This window comes from Osmerus eperlanus, chromosome 5 (genome assembly GCF_963692335.1).
Source record: "Osmerus eperlanus chromosome 5, fOsmEpe2.1, whole genome shotgun sequence".
Classification (NCBI taxonomy): domain Eukaryota; kingdom Metazoa; phylum Chordata; class Actinopteri; order Osmeriformes; family Osmeridae; genus Osmerus; species Osmerus eperlanus.
This window is the reverse complement of record NC_085022.1, coordinates 3,462,973-3,480,683: the sequence shown is the minus strand read 5'-3', so window position 1 is coordinate 3,480,683 and position 17,711 is coordinate 3,462,973. Positions and strand designations below refer to the sequence as shown.

At 54.2% G+C, this 17,711-nt stretch overlaps 1 protein-coding gene across 1 annotated transcript; it reads right to left on the bottom strand.

The window, feature by feature from the left end:
* Positions 1-39: 39 nt before the first annotated feature.
* Positions 40-17,644, bottom strand: eea1 (early endosome antigen 1). Its single transcript, XM_062461142.1, is given in 33 exon segments — positions 40-1,948; positions 2,403-2,501; positions 2,631-2,751; positions 3,129-3,367; positions 3,582-3,767; positions 3,921-4,052; positions 4,570-4,755; positions 4,957-5,139; positions 5,255-5,449; positions 5,541-5,642; positions 5,934-6,264; positions 6,357-6,496; positions 6,621-6,776; positions 6,990-7,103; positions 7,661-7,861; positions 8,010-8,132; positions 8,134-8,166; positions 8,168-8,215; positions 8,476-8,490; positions 8,492-8,596; positions 8,876-8,983; positions 8,985-9,026; positions 9,431-9,760; positions 11,195-11,311; positions 12,882-13,037; positions 13,646-13,767; positions 14,454-14,558; positions 14,707-14,737; positions 14,922-14,987; positions 15,101-15,155; positions 15,829-15,941; positions 16,037-16,114; positions 17,498-17,644. Coding segments are annotated over 33 exon segments (4,179 nt in total). The 5' UTR covers positions 17,522-17,644; the 3' UTR covers positions 40-1,825.
* Between the last annotated feature and the right edge of the window lie 67 nt (positions 17,645-17,711).

Here is a 17,711-nt window from a genome sequence, read left to right as displayed (position 1 = left end):
GATCTAAAGCCAACTGACACATGCACAACAGCTGACATCAAAAGTGAAACAAGCCACAATTTAGTGTCGTATGGTGTTGTTCCTTAAAGTTGTAAGACATTAGTTTTTTTGTTTTTTTTTGTACGTTTGCTGTCAACATTTACGCACAAGGGTTTACACATCTCATACATATTTTCTTACAGTTAAAAACATGAATTACAAGAGCCTTGTTTTTAGGTGAGTGGGATAGAAGCCACATGTCGTGAAGATGCAGTGCACAGACTAGTGGACAGTGGTGCTGTGTCTGTTCACCTTTATCCCTTATGGCACAAACAGAGACGAGCTCTGTGACTGGTCGGCACTGGTCTGAGACGAGCGCGCCTAATTGGTCCGCCAGCGTCATTCCGAGGTCCAGGATTGGTCGACACAGGTTGGCTCTGACGTGTGTTCCCTCCCATGTCATAATACTCCAGGAAGCTCTTCCTCTGCCAGGTTTGACAGGGCAGGGACAGAAGACTGGCATTATCCTTCAGGCTTACCAGCGCTGCTTCAGTGACAGTCTGAGGTAGGACTAGAAGTGAACCCGGATGGGCAGTGGCAGCCCACAATTATGTTCGTGACCGCCTGTTTGTTGAATGCACACACTGGCAGAGACGCCACAGCGACCCCCCCCCCCCCCCCCCATCCCTCTCGAAACTAGCGCCAGCGTTGCCATAACTACAGTACACCTTATTCGATTGCACGCCTTGTTTGCTCTGAAGCTGACAGTTTGACAGCAGGTAGTACAAGATCACGAGAAATTCATTTGTACAGTGTTGTCAGTGATATATTTTACAGGTCGGAGACAGTTGAACCCAACTGCCCTGCATCAGAACAGACATCTCCTACGTTTGAGCAGCACACACAAGCCATTCTCTCACACTTGCATACACATATATATATATATATATATATATATATATATACACACACACAATATATATATATATATACACACACACACACACACACACAGTTATTGCTTTGAAGCAGAGTGCAGACAGCTCCAGGCATGGTCACTATGTTGCACGGAGACAGGTGGACGTGCACCTCCTCAACACACGAAGAAGACAGGTGGATGTGCACCTCCTCAACACACAAAGAAGACAGGTGGATGTGCACCTCCTCAACACACGAAGAAGACAGGTGGACGCGCACCTCCTCAACACACGAAGAAGACAGGTGGACGCGCACCTCCTCAACACACGAAGAAGAAGCTCCAGGATTCCCTCTGAACACAGATGACTTAAAAACACAGTCATTCCATTTTGTACAACTATGAGTTGCGCTGCAAACAAAATTAAAAATAAATACCTGTCACATATCTGACAACTCATGATCAAATTTAGAACCTTTAAATCTAAAAATAAAAAGCATTTACCAACAATAAAAATAAAATAAAAATAGGACGAAGGTTTCCAGTTTAGTTTCCACCCTCAGACTCTGCATACATTCTTTGGTCATGAACTGGACTAAATTCCCCCTCCTTTAATGAACATCACCTCAACATCCATAATGACTTTCAGAAAACCTGCTTTTTGCTTTCAGACCACTGCTTCAACCTGCCCTAACTTCTCTGCCTGACATACACTTAACGCCTCGCTAACCTGGCTCCCCTACCCAGCCTCGCTAACCTGGCTCCCCTACCCAGCCTCCCTAACCTGGCTCCCCTGCCCAGCCTCGCTCACCAGACTATCCCTCAGCCAGCACATAAAACAATGATGAAACACTGTGACCAGACTGTTCAGGAGTGTGGTGAGGAAGGGGAGGATGGGGAGGACGGGGGGTTGTGAGATGGCGTGTGGCATCATCCCTGGAGTTCCTCGAAGCAGATCTCACACACCCTCACAGGCTTCTTGGAGGAGGGGGTGAGGGCGTTCCGTCCTGAGCACTCTCCACAGAAGATGTTCCCACAATGTCTGCAGTGGTGCTGAGAGAAGGGGAGAGAGAGAGCGAGAGCGAGAGCCAGAGCCAGAGCCAGAGCGAGAGCGAGAGCGAGAGAGAGAGAGAGAGAGAGAGAGAGAGAGAGAGAGAGAGAGAGAGAGAGAGAGAGGTGGTCAGCTGTGTAGACGTGGTCCGGAACCTTGCTCCTGCACATCTAGGTTGCATCCGAATAGCTCCGTTTCACGCTTAGCAGGTCTTTTAGCTGTCCTTAAGTGTGTAATTCTACATGAAGTATTATAGTAGTATAAAGTTGTATTCCAACCTTAGTTGTGAGAAACATGATTCAGCTTGTTAACAACATGATTCAGCTTGTGAGAAACATGATTCAGCTTGTTAACCAGCCAACCGATATTGTGACATGAACACCCGAGAGAGTACATGGCACCCTCTCCTAGCACTGAGGCCATAAACACGTCAAGCAGAGCAGGTCTGTGACTCACCTTCCTGACAGTGACTGAGAAGCCCTTCCCACAAGCCATGCAATTCTGCACCTCGTGATCTTCCGCCCACTTCCTGGTTAGGGACTGGGACTGCTTTATCTGCAGCCAATAGGAAGGACGGTTACTGGCACATGACCGGCACCACCCTAGAAGCTCTTCTCAGCAGTGATTGATATGACCAGCTTGTCATGTAAATGTTTGTGATGTGGTGGAGAGGGCGTGTCTGACCTGCAGCGACTGGTTCTCCCTGCCCAGCTCCTGCATGGCGGCTGTCGTATCATCCAGCTTTCTCCTCATCTCCAGCACCTTGGTCTGGAGCTTCTCCATTTCTCCCTCCCCTTTAACACACCTGACACACAAACACACGCGTTTGTTTTTCTATCCTAGTGGCGCCCGAACATTCACTTCCACTCCAAAACGTAGCCCTCAATGTTAATAATAAATCCAACCCTAACACTAATTATAACCCTAAACCCCCCTAACAAGTTGTGGGGGCCAGCGAAAAGGCCCCAAAAAGGTCAAGGTTTTCACGTTCCACTATACTTGTGAGGACATTTGGTCCCCACAAGGGTAGTTAAACAAGACCACACACACACACGATAACTTTTAATAACAAGCACACAAACAACGACCTCGCCGAATCACAAGAGCTGTAAACAGCCGCGCACACACACACCCCCACACACACACACCCCCACACACACACACCCCCACTCCCTGTCTCACCGCTCCAGCAGGGCCCTCCTCTCGTCCTGGTTGTTCTGCACGGTGGCCTCCAGCACGGCGATCTCCCCCCTCAGCTCGTCGGTCTGCTTCTCCAGCTCGCCCACCCGCCGCTGGCTGCCCTGCCACTCCCTCTTCAGCGTGGCCACGTTCTCGTTCAGCGCCGTCACCTGCAAGCCCAGCTTGGCCTCCGCCTCCTCGCCGCGCCGCGCCTGCTCCTCCCGCGCCTGCCGCTGCGAGGCCTGCCGGGGGGGAGGGGCAGTAGGTGTCGGTGGTAAAACAAACAAGCAACGGTACCTTGATGGGGCTTTCGTTGCGATATCGCACACCCTACATTGAGTATCGGAAGTGACGCAGCGGAGATGGCGGCATACTTGTTTATTTTTACGCAACGTCGAAAAGCGAGCCTTCAAAGTAGGTCGAAAAACTCAACAGTTAGCACTGAGGTGAATTTACCAGTTGAGCCTGCGCCTCCCTGGTCTGAGCGCGGAGCTGCTCCTCTCTCTGCTCGACGCTGCCCCTGGTGGCCTGGTGGTCCCTCTGCTCCTGCTCCACGGCAGCCTGGGCTGCCTCCACCTGGCCTTGAGCCTCCAGCTTCTGCTGGATAAGCAGCTTCTTGGCCTCCCGCAGCTCCCTCAGCTCCTGGAGGGAGGAGGGGGGAGGAGGGAGGAGGGGAGGGGAGAAGAGAGAGAATACAAAAGGAGTGAAGTGAGGAGAAGAAAGTGAATGAGGGAAGTACGGGTGAGGGGGAGATAACGGGAGAGAGAGGGCATGAGGTAGGAAGAAGGGACTGACCTTCTCACTCCTCTCCCCCAAAGCCTTGAGTTCGGAGGTCAGTCTGCTGGCGTCCTTCTCCAGGGAGCTCCTGGCCTGGCTCAGCTCCTCCACACGCGCCCTCTCCCCCTTCAGCTGCTCCTGGGTCTCCCCCTGGGGGTTGAGGAGACACAGAGAAACCAACATATCAGAGTTCGTTCCAATTGGGAGCTTGGTAAATTAGTTTACCGGTAACTTGCTTGTTGGACTCGCTAGCTTGTTATGTTAATTTAGCCTATTCAGCCTCCCAGGTATGTTCTTTCTGCTATTGTGTAGCTGAATAACTGTTAATGTGTTACGTTAACATACCGGACACCTATTCAGCCTGTTGTTCTGTGTGCTATTGTGTAGTTGAATAACTTGCCTTTCCAGATTAAATGTCTGTTCTTGGTCTTGGATTTTGTGAAACAAATTTCTAAATAAATGCGACTTATAGTCCAGTGCGACTTATAGTCCGAAAAATACGATAATGAACTCTAAGAGTACTAGTTAACTCTAATGACTGCACTAACAAACCTGACTCTACTAGCCAACTGTACAAGCTGCGTCTACAACAACAGACCAACAGCCAACTCAAACACCAGAACAGACCTAACACCGGACTCTCCACCTCTCAGCCCGGTTGACAGACCTGCAGTTTCTGCAGCTCCTGGAGGCTCTCCCCCTGCTGCAGCAGCCTCTCGTCCCTCTGGCCCAGGTCCTGGCCCAGGGCGGCCCGGCTCTTCTTCAGCTCCAGGACCTGGGCCTCCAGGCCGCTCAGCTGGGTCCGGTTAGCTGCCAACTCCTCCAGGGACTGGGCTAGCTTCTTCTCACCAGTCTGCAGGGTGAGGGGGGGCATATGCAGGGTGAACACACACACACACACAGGGTAAACAGGTAGGTTCAACACCCAGGGCTTACAGTAGTCTCATATAGATGTCATTCTTCTCAGTAACGTTGCCCCTCCCCCCCCTCCCCCTTAGTAATGACGCCCCGTAGCAACCGACGTCTCGTAAACCTCCCTCCTCAGCACACCCACCTGAAGGTCCTGCCTCAGGGCCGAGGCCTCCGACTCCTTGCCGTAGCAGAGGGACTGCACCGAGGCCAGGTTCTCCTGGCTCTGCTCCAGGGCTTGCTGCAGCTCCGTGGCCCTCGCCTTCTCAGAGCCCAGCTCCTGGCCCAGCCCAGACACCTGCTCCCTCAGCAGAGCGCCCTCCTCGGTCTGGAGAGCGCACAGACACACACACACAACCCAGAGAAACATAACCACATTTGAACAAGAACATGTGATGAGAGGGACTGAGTGAACCGGTGTGTATACAGGTTTGGGTGCTTGCCTTCTTGGCGATGGCTCCTTGCAGCTCTGTCACTTGGCCTTCCAGTTTGGTCCTTTCCTGGGAGAGGGCTCCGTGGGCCGTCTTCAGCCGGGCCTGCAACTCCTGCGTCTGTTTCTGCCTCTCCGTCAGGGCCTGCTGGGTGCTGGCGTGCTGTTCTGTCACCCCGGACAACTGGGATCTCAGCCCTGCCTCTGCCTACACACACACACACGCGCATACGGTTCTGTCTGGTGGCGTGGTTGAGGAGGCACAGGGAGGAGGCGTGGTGATGCTCTGGAGGGTTTACCTCGCTAGCCTTCTCCAGCTGGGCTCGGAGGTCTGTCAGCTGCCTGGACGCCGCCTCCAGGTTCTTCTGCATCTCCTGCCTGGCCTGCTCATGGGCCTTGTCCTGCCAGGGGAAACAACACCTTTAATATGCCACACTGCAGTCTTAACTTCCTTTTAACCACAATAAGGAATTGTTGAAAATGATTCAATGGTCATTGTCGGAATTCAATTCTTGAATTTGCAGACCCCTCCCAAATGTCTCTGACTCAACAATAACACAATGACGACAGATTTGTATTGCCGGAGCACACATCTGGTTATATCCCAGCTCCCAACCACTCTCCCCTGCATTATTTGTCTTCAGATAAAATAATCTTCTTCTTCCAACCCCCCACTCCACCGTTCCACCGACCTTCTCCTCCAGGGCAGTCTTGGTGCTCCTCCTCTCCTTCTCCAGGAGGCTCTGGCTGTCCTTCAGAGCCTTGGAGGCCTTGGCCACGCCGTCCTTGGCCTGGGCCAGCTCTTTCCCCTGGGCCTCCATCTCCTTCTGGCTCTTCTGGAGCTCGGCCGTCGAGGCCTGGACTGTCCTGCCCAGCTCTGCCTGCCGTGCCTGGCCCTCCTGTGCCAGCTGCTCCAGCTGGGCCTTCAGGACGCCCTTCTCCTGCTCGCAGCGCTCCAGCTCCTGCCTGCTCTCTCCCAGGGACGAAGTCTTCCTCGTCAGCTCCTCTTGCAGCGCCGCCGCCCTGGGACACACGCACACACACGCACACCGTGTCAATACTGACTCTGGGGAGAGAGACGCCTTCCTCTCGTTGGGCGCGTGCGCGGGTCTTACCCCGCCTTCTCCGTGTCGAGCAGACTGCTCAGCTCCTTCACCTTCCCCCTGACCTCTGACGCCTCCTTCTGGACCTTGGCCAACTTCTGCTGAGCCTTCTCCTTCCCCGCCTGCAGCTCCACCACCTGAGCTTCCGCTTTCTGTCTCACACACACACACACACACACACACACACACACACCCCACCACATGGGTTTAGGTCCTGGGATCCAGTAGACATGGATCCAGAGCAGGTCTTCAGGAGGCTCCTCCTCTCTGTCGCACCTTGGTGTGGGTCTCCAGCAGCTCCACGCGCTGCTCCGAGGCCAGGAGCCGCTCCCTGGTCTCCTTCAGACCGGCCTCCAGCTGGGCTCCCTGCTCCTGGCGCTCCTGCAGCCTCCTGCCCTGCTGCTCCACCAGCACCTGGCTCTTACTCAGCTCCTGGAGGAGACAGGGGGAGAGGAGGGGGAGGAGAGGGGGAGAGAAGGGGAGGAGAGGAGGGGGAGAGGTGGGGGAGGAGAGGAGAGGTGGGGAGAAGAGGTGGGGAGGAGAGGAGGGGGAGAGGGGAGGAGGGGGGTGTGGGATTGTTAAAACTTCACGAGTCTTGACCTCCATTCTTGGCCACGTCACAGCCATGATGTCACCTCAGCTCACCTGCTGCTTGTCCTGCAGTGCATGCTGGGCCGTCTCCAGGTGGTTCTGGAGGTCGGCGCGCTGGGCCGTCTTGGAGGCCTCGGCGGACAGCAGCATCTCCGTCTTGGCCTTCAGCTGCCAGGAACAACAGTCTGAATGTGTGTCCAGGTCATGTGTGTCCAGGTCATGTGTGTCCAGGTCATGTGTGTCCAGGTCATGCGTGTCCAGGTCATGCGTGTCCAGGTCATGCGTGTCCACGTCATGTGTGTCCAGGTCATGTGCGCCTAAGTAATGTACGTGTTCAGGTAATGTGCGTGTTCAGGTAATGTGCGTGTTCAGGTAATGTGCGTGTTCAGGTAATGTGCGTGTTCAGGTAATGTGCGTGTTCAGGTAATGTGCGTGTTCAGGTAATGTGCGTGTTCAGGTAATGTGCGTGTTCAGGTAATGTGCGTGTTCAGGTAATGTGCGTGTTCAGGTAATGTGCGTGTTCAGGTAATGTGCGTGTTCAGGTAATGTGCGTGTTCAGGTAATGTGCGTGTTCAGGTAATGTGCGTGTTCAGGTAATGTGCGTGTTCAGGTAATGTGCGTGTTCAGGTAATGTGCGTGTTCAGGTAATGTGCGTGTTCAGGTAATGTGCGTGTTCAGGTAATGTGTGTGTTCAGGTGTGTGCTGGTTAGTCCCCACCCTCCTACCTGTGTGTCCAGCTGGGCCACCTTCTCCCTGCTCTGGGCCACCTGGGCCTGTGTCTCCCCCAGGGCGGTGTCCAGGGCCTGGGCCCGGTCCTGGGACGCCCGCAGCAGCCCCTTCTGCTCCTGCACCTCCTTGTGGAGGTTGTCCTGGGCCTGCTTGTTGCTTTCCGATTGGTTCTTCAGCTTGTCCGTCAACTGGGTCACCTGGAACCGACCAATCAAACAGTTAAATGACCCAGTGTGGTATACGCCAGCACACCTGACTATCTGGTGAACGTGATGCTAATTCTCTTATGGTGTGACTAACAGTGTCACCACAGACGTGTGTGCGCGTGTGTGTGTGTGTGCGTGCCTGCTCCTGTAGTCCGTGGTTCTTGTCCTTCAGCTGGTGCAGCAGGGCGGTCTCCCCCTGGCCTGCCTGGATCTGGGCACACAGGTCTTCCCTCTGGGACTCCAGCTGCACCACGCTCTCCTTTGCTCTTCTGCAGCAGAGACTCCAGGTTCTGGGTTCTTCTGGTCCTTGTCCCCGATCTGACGCAGGACCTGCTCGAGGTCGTTCTACACACACACACACACACACACACACACACACACACGTACACATACACACACGTACACATACACACAGCAGGGAGAAGGGACAGGACATGACTGATATAGTCCTTCCGCACAAGTTACACGACGGAAACAGAGAGCATATCTTCACTAACATGAATTATGGAGGAGATCAATATGCTCCATAAAGTGAGGACTGGAATGTTCTACTCCCAGGACCTGGTCCTGTTTCAGAGCAGTGGTCCCAGAGGGGTTGTGGGTACCTGGGCCTCTCGCAGTCTTCCCATTGGTTGTCTGCTGGAGTGTCTGCACTTCCTGGTTCTGCTGCCTGACCTTCTCCAGCTGGTGTTGCAGGTCTGTGCTCTTAGTGGTGTTCTCTTTCAGCTACACACACACACACACACACACACACACACACACACACACACACACACACACACACACAACACACACACACACACACACACACACACACACACACACACACACACACACACACACACACACACACACAGTGTAAAACATCACTTGAGGAAATTCAGCGACCAGGCATCTATTCATTCTTGAAAGCAAATCAATAGTATTTTTCATGGTGACATTCAAATCCCCGGCTCTCCACAACTAGCTACCCCCGGCCCCGTGGCTCCAGGGAGGGGCTCCTACCAGTTCCTCTGAGCGGGCTAGTTTGAGCTGCAGCTCGGCCACTTGCTGCTCGCGGTCCTTCAGCTTCTCCCCAGAGAGCTGCCTCTGCTCCTTCAGCCGGCCGTCAGCTCTCCCCCAGCTGACGCTCCGCCTCCAGCAGCCTGGCGTGGAGCTACAGGGGATGGGAGGGGGTGGGGAGGGAGGAGAGAGGGAGAGAGGAGAGAGGGGAGAGAGTGAGGGAGGGAGGAGAGAGAGGGAGGGAGGAGAGAGGGAGGGAGGAGAGAGGGAGGAGAGAGGGAGGGGAGTGAGGGAGGGAGGAGAGAGGGGGAGGGAGGAGAGAGGGAGGGAGGAGAGAGGGCGGAGAGAGGGGAGGGAGGAGAGAGGGAGAGAGGAGAGAGGGAGAGAGTGAGGGAGGGAGGAGAGAGGGAGGGAGGAGAGAGGGCGGAGAGAGGGAGAGAGGGAGGGAGGAGAGAGGGAGGGGAGGGAGGAACATTCCAGAAAACACACCGAATAAGACAAAGGGCCTGCGCCATGAGACATACATCCGGGGGGAATGCGTGCGAGTGTGCCCCCCACCTGTGCCACCTCGCCCTGCAGCTGAGCTCCCTGGCTCTCCTTCTCCTCCCGCTGCTGCAGCAGAAGCTTCCTCTCCGCCCTCAGCTCCCCGTGCCTCGCCTCCACCTCGCCCAGCTCCCTCCTCAGCCGCGCCGCCTCCTCGCCCCGCTCCCCCAGCTCCGCCTGGGCCCTCTGCAGCGAGGCCTCGCCCGCCGCCGCCCGCCCCTGCGCCTCCGCCTCTCTCTGGCGCAGCGAGGCCTGGGCGGCCTTCTTGGCGCCCTGCTCGGCCGCCAGGCGCTCCTCCAGCTCCTGGTTCTCCTTCTCCCGGCGGAGCACCTTCTCGGACAGGGTCTGGGGGGGGAGGGGGGGTGGGGAGTCAGGGGAGAGGAGCGTATGGAGGTGAGACAGGAGGAAAGAGTACAGCTTCAGCCAACACACTTCTGGTGACGGGTGAGGGGTCGGGGACACACAGGGGTCAGAGGGAGGGAGGGGCGTGGGGGAGGGCAGGTGGGGGTCAGAAAGGACATAAGGAGCTTAAGGAAGAACATGGCGGTTCTGAAACCCAGTCGTCCGAGCAGCTAAGGCCCTCCACAGCCGCAGCAGTTAACAGCTCTACTGTAAACACAGGCGCCCCCTCACCCAGGATCTCCTTTCCCAGAGACGAGCGCGCCGCCGGGGGCAGCGCAGCAGGTGCTACCTGCCTGCAGCTCCAGCCTCCAGTCTCATATGTCAGCCCATGGAAAAAACCTCAGCAGTAAACTCCAGGCTGTCGTGCAGAGCGTTTGGGGCGGGGGGGGGGGGATGTGCGTGATGGAACAGCAGGTTGCAGCAGAACATGGGGGGTGTTAACGGGAGGTCTGCTAACTAGAGAGCGTGACAGAGCTGCTGCAGTGTTCTCGCTGGCCCTCCTCTTCTCGTCGGGCTCACTGCAGCTGCTCCTGTTTATGTCTCTCTCTCTCTCCCTCTCCCCCTCTCTCCTGCTCTCTCTCCCTCTCCCCCTCTCTCTCTCTCTCTCCCTCTCCCCCTCTCTCCTGCTCTCTCTCTCTCTCCCTCTCCCCCTCCCCCTCTCTCTCTCCCTCTCCCTCTCTCCCTCCTGCTCTCTCTCTCTCTCTCTCTCCCTCCTGCTCTCTCTCTCTCTCCCTCCCTCCTGCTCTCTCTCTCTCTCTCTCCCTCCCCCTCCCCCTCTCTCCCTCCCCCGCTCTCTCTCTCTCTCTCTCTCCCTCCCCCTCCCCCTCTCTCTCTCTCCCTCCCCCGCTCTCTCTCTCTCTCTCTCCCTCTCCCCCTCTCCCTCCTGCTCTCTCTCTCTCTTCCCCGTCTCTGGAGGACGGGGAAGGTACTTCCTCCGGATGCTCACTTCGGTTTGACGAGCAGCTGTGCCGGTGGTACGACCAACACGCCTGACTCGAAAGGGGGTTTAATCCCTGTCTGGCAACCTACACAGCAGCCCTTACCCATAGTGGCTTACCTGTGGTCGTTTGTCAGGTCCAGTGACAGCACAGAGATCACCCCCTGCTGGTTTAATTATAGACCTGGGGGGGTTTGTCAACGAGTCAACTGAGCCAGCCAGGGTGATGACAGGAGGGCTTTATATTCGAGTGTGAGGGAGGGGGGGGGGGGGCAGGTTTAAAACCAAACATGTGTTTGGTGAGGCTTGTTAACATAACAGCGGCTTCAGCACACGGGCACAGGCATGTTGGTGCTGCAATGCTGTCAAATACCTAAAGCGTTTGTGGTGGTTTATTCGTTTTTGGATATGCCTTTGTGTGTGTGTGTGTGTGTGTGTACCTGGCTCTGCTGCTGCAGGTTGTTGAGGGAGCTCTGGAGCTGGTGGATCTGCTGGGTGTAGACGGCCGTCTCCTGTGGACCCTTGTCTAGCTCCGCCTTCAGCTGGGAGATGGTGGTCTGACACACATGATGGTAGGATTACAGATGTGGACTTGAAACGGCATGTGAAACACAGTGGCTGCAGGCACACAACACATTCGCACACTGGAGGCAAAACAAAGAAATCAAAAAGGGTTTCACCACTGGTGGCCAGCCAGCCAGCCAGCCACACACACACACAGACCCACGGGCAACAGAACAGAAAAAAGGATTCAACAGAAGGTGAGGCTTGACTGAAACAAGGGTGTGTTACCTCAAGTTTACGAATCTTCCATAAAGAGTTAAGGAAACGAGGAGGGGGGGGAGACGGAGAAGGGGGGGGGACAGGCACAGATAAGTACTCGCAGAAACACGGCACAGAGAGCCCAGACCATGACAGCGCTGTATGGTCTACATCAGCAAGGTGCCGCCCAGGCCGTCAATCACACCCTACCTCCCCCCTCAAATCCGCAGGTATGTATTTAGGGAGAATGCTCGGCACCTTGCTCAGGTAGCCCCTCAGCAGGAGGAGTAAAGTAAAGGTCTCCATAGCAATGCTCTGTACAACAGCAGCATTGGGTTATGGGTAATGTAGTGCTACAGGATGGAAGGATCTGCTGTAACAAGAGACTAGTGTCAGGGTTACAGAGACAAAGAGTGCATTTGATAATGATTTCTGAGGGCTATTGTGTAATTAAACAGCCTGTGCCCAGGCCAGAACATTTACATATTCAAAAGTAATCAGCTTCAGTGATGGGGAATAAGAGAGAGGGAATAGCAGGAAGACTAGCACAGAGAGAGAGGTAGGGAGCCTGCTACAGCTAGCTACAGGCCTCGCCTCTCCTTTCCCCAAGTCTATGAAGACATTGCAAGATGAAGTGGACAGCCTTATCTTAACCCCATGAATAAATCACGTCCGTGTCTATGTCTGGCTCCGGGCGCAGAGGAATGCGTGCGGAGGTCAAACGACAGGATAAGGACGCAGGGAGCAAAGGTTATATCTACGAGCGCTTCCAGTTAGTCCGCTGCTCCCTTAGCGAGCGCCCCACCCTTAGCGAGCCCCCCACCCTTAGCGAGCGCGCCCCACCCTTAGCGAGCGCCCCACCCTTAGCAAGCGCCCCACCCTTAGCAAGCGCCCCACCCTTAGCGAGCGCCCCACCCTTAGCGAGCCCCCCACCCTTAGCAAGCGCGCCCCTCCCTTAGCGAGTGCGCCCCACCCTTGGCGAGCCCCCCACCCTTAGCAAGCGCCCCACCCTTAGCGAGCCCCCCACCCTTAGCAAGCGCCCCACCCCTAGCGAGCCCCCCACCCTTAGCGAGCGCGCCCCACCCTTAGCAAGCGCCCCACCCCTAGCGAGCCCCCCACCCTTAGCGAGCGCGCCCCACCCTTAGCGAGTGCGCCCCACCCTTGGCGAGCCCCCCACCCCTAGCGAGCCCCCCACCCCTAGCGAGCGCCCCACCCCTAGGGAGCGCCCCACCCTTAGCGAGCCCCCCACCCTTAGCGAGCCCCCCACCCTTAGCGAGCGCGCCCCTCCCTTAGCGAGCGCGCCCCTCCCTTAGCGAGCGCGCCCCTCCCTTAGCGAGCGCGCCCCTCCCTTAGCGAGTGCCCCACCTGGGAGGTGGTGTAGCTGGCCTGGAGCTCCTCGTAGTGGCCTCTCAGGCGCTCCGCCTCCTCCTCGCGCTGGCGCGTCGTGCTGTCCATCAGCGTCTGCACCTGCACCAGCTCCCTCTGCAGCACCTCCACGTCCTCCACTCCCGGCCGCTGCAGCTAGGGGGCAACAGAGACAGCAGGTTATGTGTGTGTGTGTGTGTGTGTGTGTGTGTGTGGGGGGGGGGGGGGGGGGGCATGGGGGCTAGGGGCAGGAAGGAGAGGTTAGGGAGTGCTTCTACTTTGGAGATGGGAGGGCTTAGGGGAGGTTAGATCTTACAGGGAGACTGCCAGTGAAGGCAGCAGGGAGAAGGGGGCAGTCCTTTGAGTCTTATCTCTATCCACTACAAACAGAGCCAGCATGCAAGTGGAACCAGTTTAAAATCAGCCGCACAAGCGCCGACACAAAAAAGAAAACACGGTGAATCGGGTGGTCATGGAAACGCTTCGCTGACGAGCGCGCCGGTTGAACGCTGCGTTGCCATGACAACAGACTAGAAAAGGGGGACCCTATGGGGGGGGGGGGGGCATGTCTGTCCTCATTTCTCCCAGTCATCCATATCCATGAGACTTGACCACTTCCAGTGCGGGTGACTTCAGTGACAACCAACTGGGAACAGTGTGATCCTCACATGATACATATGACCGCTAGTTTCAAGGAAGTACATGACGAAACCCATTCGGTCAGCACTGTACACAGTCACACTCTCAAGACAGGCTGGTGTTACCAGTTCTGTGTGGAGCCTGTCCTTCTCCTGCCTCTCTCCCTGCAGGTCTTGGGTCAGGCTGGCCAGCCTCTGGTCGGCAGCTTCTCTCCGGCTCTTCTCCTCGTCATAGCGAGACTTGATCTCTGAGGAGTCACCAACAAAGTTGTGAGGACACCGACTCAACTCCACCCCAGCTTTTAGTCATGGCAAGGTCAGGGTCAACTGAAAACTTATTTTGGGATACAATCCTCTATGGTCACTAAGATGACAGATGAAAGTCAGAAAAAAACCAAGGCTATAGTTTCACATTTCCAGATCCTTAATAAAATACTTTTCAGCAAAATTGATTAAAGCTAACTTTATCAGTTTCATCCACTATGTCCAACCGCCTAGGGAAAAAATCTTGGATGACAACATCCCAATTCTGTATCTAATAATACCTCCAATATTTATTGTATGTAGGCTTGTGAATCCTAACGGTAGATATTTAATTCCAATGGGTTTCTATTATCTAAATAACACTGTTCAATTGAGAAGTCAAAAAAGATCACTTTCCTGGCTTCATGCTCATACTAATCCTTCAGGGAAAATGGCGTTCCACAGATACCTCCAGTAGACTATGATTCACTAGGAGGGATTATGTCTGTGTGTGTGCCATGTGAAGCAGGTCTTAAATCAGACCTGAACGGGGCTCAGTCATAAGCAGTGTTTCCAGGAGGCTGGTGGCGAGCGGCGACACACAACCCCCCCGTCCCCCCTCCAGTCGGCCCCCCAGACCCCCCCCAACCCAGCCCCAGCCCGACGCTCAGCCCTCCAATCCAACACTCACCCACTATCTCCGTGGCCAGCTGGGCAGCCTTCTGCTCAAACAGATCTTTCATCTGTTTGATGTTGAACTTCTCCGTCTCGGCCTCGTTCAGCTTCAGCTCCAGGGCTGCACGGGGTTGGGGGGGTGGGCGGGGAGGAGGGGGGGGGGGGTAGAGGGAGAGAAGAGCAGCAGATCTTACTGACTGAAGTACACAACCTAAGTAACACAGGGCAAAGAGAGCACAGCAACTCTCCAAGGAGTCGATCTCCCTCACCTGCGTCGTCCGAGCCTGGCTGCCCGTCCCCCTGTGGATCCAGAGGTACAACATTGATCTGTATTACTCTCTCAACAAACCACCCCCCACTCCCCCAACACACACTTTTACACAGTCCCTCAGAATTGGACTGTCAAGACAAACACAAGCCTGAACACTCCTGAATTGGATGTGAGAGTCTATCTTCTGATGTTTAAGCATCTAAAAGGAATTACTTGCTTCAGTTGTCCTTGAACTTTGTCCAGCTCCTTCTTAAGCTCCCCAGAGAACCAACGCTCCTCCTGACAGGCAGACAAAGCGGACCACCAGACAGGCAAGCCATTGATGTTAGATAGTTGATGTTAGATAGTTCAGATAGTTGAAAGGTGACTTTTCCCTCCGTGTCTGACTATACCTTGAGTGAGGCCTGCAGATCCTGTAGCTCCTGTCTAAGCAGCATGAGGTCCTCCCTGGGGGCGGCGGGGGGGGGGGGGGGGCACACAGTTACGGGATGGCATACTGGTAGCCTGGGAACCAGATGTCAAGCTAGCTCATGGTTTATTGCTGTGGCCCCCCTCCCATTCAAACAGAATTGTCTCCAGCATTGTGAAGTGCTGGGCCAATCACAGTTGTTTTTTATGATATGGGCCGGGTTTAACTACGATGGCTGTACAGAGAAGTGCCACTGAGACAGTTTTGTAAACAACCAAGTGTTGTTGCTCTGATCAGTTATATCTATATAATTGCATCCAAAGGAATTTTGGTCTGTGTCCGTTAAAACACCCCTTGGAAACCTTAAATGAACTGAGAGGGTTCCAGATTAAAACACATTTGCCAATTGGACTGCATTGGCAGGCTAGCATACTGGGCTGTCGACAAACGTTTGCTGTGTACAAACGTATGTCTCTATCAGTAGTGAATCCTAGAATCTGCTGAGTGTGGGTTAGGGTTAGTGGAGTACAGGAGGGGGGAGGGGCTTACCGGCCAGGGCCCAGGTGTGGGGTTAGGGGAGTACAGGAGGGGGGAGGGGCTTACCGGCCAGGGCCCAGGTGTGGGGTTAGGGGAGTACAGGAGGGGGGAGGGGCTTACCGGCCAGGGCCCAGGTGTGGGGTTAGGGGAGTACAGGAGGGGGGAGGGGCTTACCGGCCAGGGCCCAGGTGTGGGGGTGCGTCTCCCGCCTCGTGGAACAACTCATAGTGCTTGAACAGTTCTTCTGCTGAGTTGTGGGCCTTCATGCACTGAGGGCAGATGAATCCCTGTGCGCACACACGTACACACACACACACACAGTTAGTAATGTGATATCCCTACTGAGAAAACGACCAGCAGCTGGAGGTAAAACAGTTATTACCTCAGAGGTCTGGTCACTGTTGAGGTCAGAACTGGGCTGGTCAGACTCAGAGTTCTGGGAACCTCCTTTCCCAGGAGTCTGTTGGACAGGTGGAGGGATGGGAGGAAAGGGAGGCATACAGAGAGAAACATTTCAGGGATAAGCGCCCAGTTAAACACAAATGCAACTAGTGAGGGTGTGACTTGCTATGGGAGTTGCACTGAACCTCTGTTCTCAGTGGTGAGGAGGGCAGGGCTAGGCAATTACAGCGGAGTCACTTCAGGACACATTATGCAGAGTGTGACAGAACGCTCGTGGGAGGAAGGCTAAAAACATGCTAACATTCCAGATACACTTTAACGCTGCATAGTTAGACCTAACCACACCCATGAAAACCACCATGTTACCAATACCTGAATGCCCCCAAGTCTGTGCTATAATCAATGTGTTGTGTAAGAACAGGCCATTAAACTCTGTCATCTAGGATGTGACTCCAAAGTCGTTGTGCTGACGTGATTTCTCTTTGCTAACTGACATATCCACAGGTCTATTTACCATAGCCTATATCTGGATGTGCTATGCTGAGCTCTACGTTCTACTATTATTTTAATTATATAGGCTACGTTTCACTGTGTATGGCTGAACCACATAAAAACGTTTGCATACAAGCTAGCTGAGCTACACAGTAAGGCAGCTGTTCGATTGCAAATTCGGGCGTTATTCAACTTGCTGTGTAGTTCTATATAAGTTACTATTCGGATGTATTTCGAACACTATGAAATTCAAATCAACAAATCCCTGAAAAATTATATCAACACAATTAGTTAGACTCATCGACATGGAATTCACAATATTTTTGTTTCATTGAAGATATGACACAGTCGTTTTATATGTCAGTGTCCGCCTCTCTCGCAAGCGGGGGAGAAGTGGAGCTGCATGTCAGTATCGTATCTAGTAGCCTATAAACATATCATACTGATTCCATGTTTAATCAATCTGTCGCCCACTCTGCACTGTCCATTTCTCGTCTCACTGTCTCATAAGAATGTATTGTTTCAACAGAGTGACTGACAGCCTTTAAAATTGGATTTTAACTCCTCCTTTACAAAACGGCAGTCCCTTGGATTAAAAACGTTTGTACCTCTTGGTACGCTAGACGCTAGCTAGTTGTTTGACGATCTTACGTTCACATCAACCTGTAGCTAATTAGCATTAGCTAGGCTAACGTTAGCAATGAATGACAACACATGGAAACACCGAAGGCTAGGTACTAAGAGGTAAACAATGCCACCTTTCATAATTCATTCATTATGTGCGATGCACTGAATTCACATGTAACCAACCAGAATCAACAGCCATGATTTAATTATATCGGCCTGACACAGAGACAGAAGGGAGGCCTGCCTGGGCAAGCAACCGAAACGGTTTCATATCAAACGTGAATGCATGAAGACGACTGTCCCTTTGATATAAGGGCCTTACCATTTGGAGAATCCGTCTAAGCATGGTCTCGGTGTGTTTTTCTTATGTAGAATTTAAAAAAAATGTTTAACGATGTTTCCAAGGGAAAGTTTACGTCGTCGTGTGTTCTCTGAGCACCTGACCAAGCCCGCTTGGCAGTCGGACTCAGTACAGCTTCAGCAGGGCAGGGGGCGGGTCGCCGTGCGAGAAATAAACGGGGTATGTTCAAGAACCG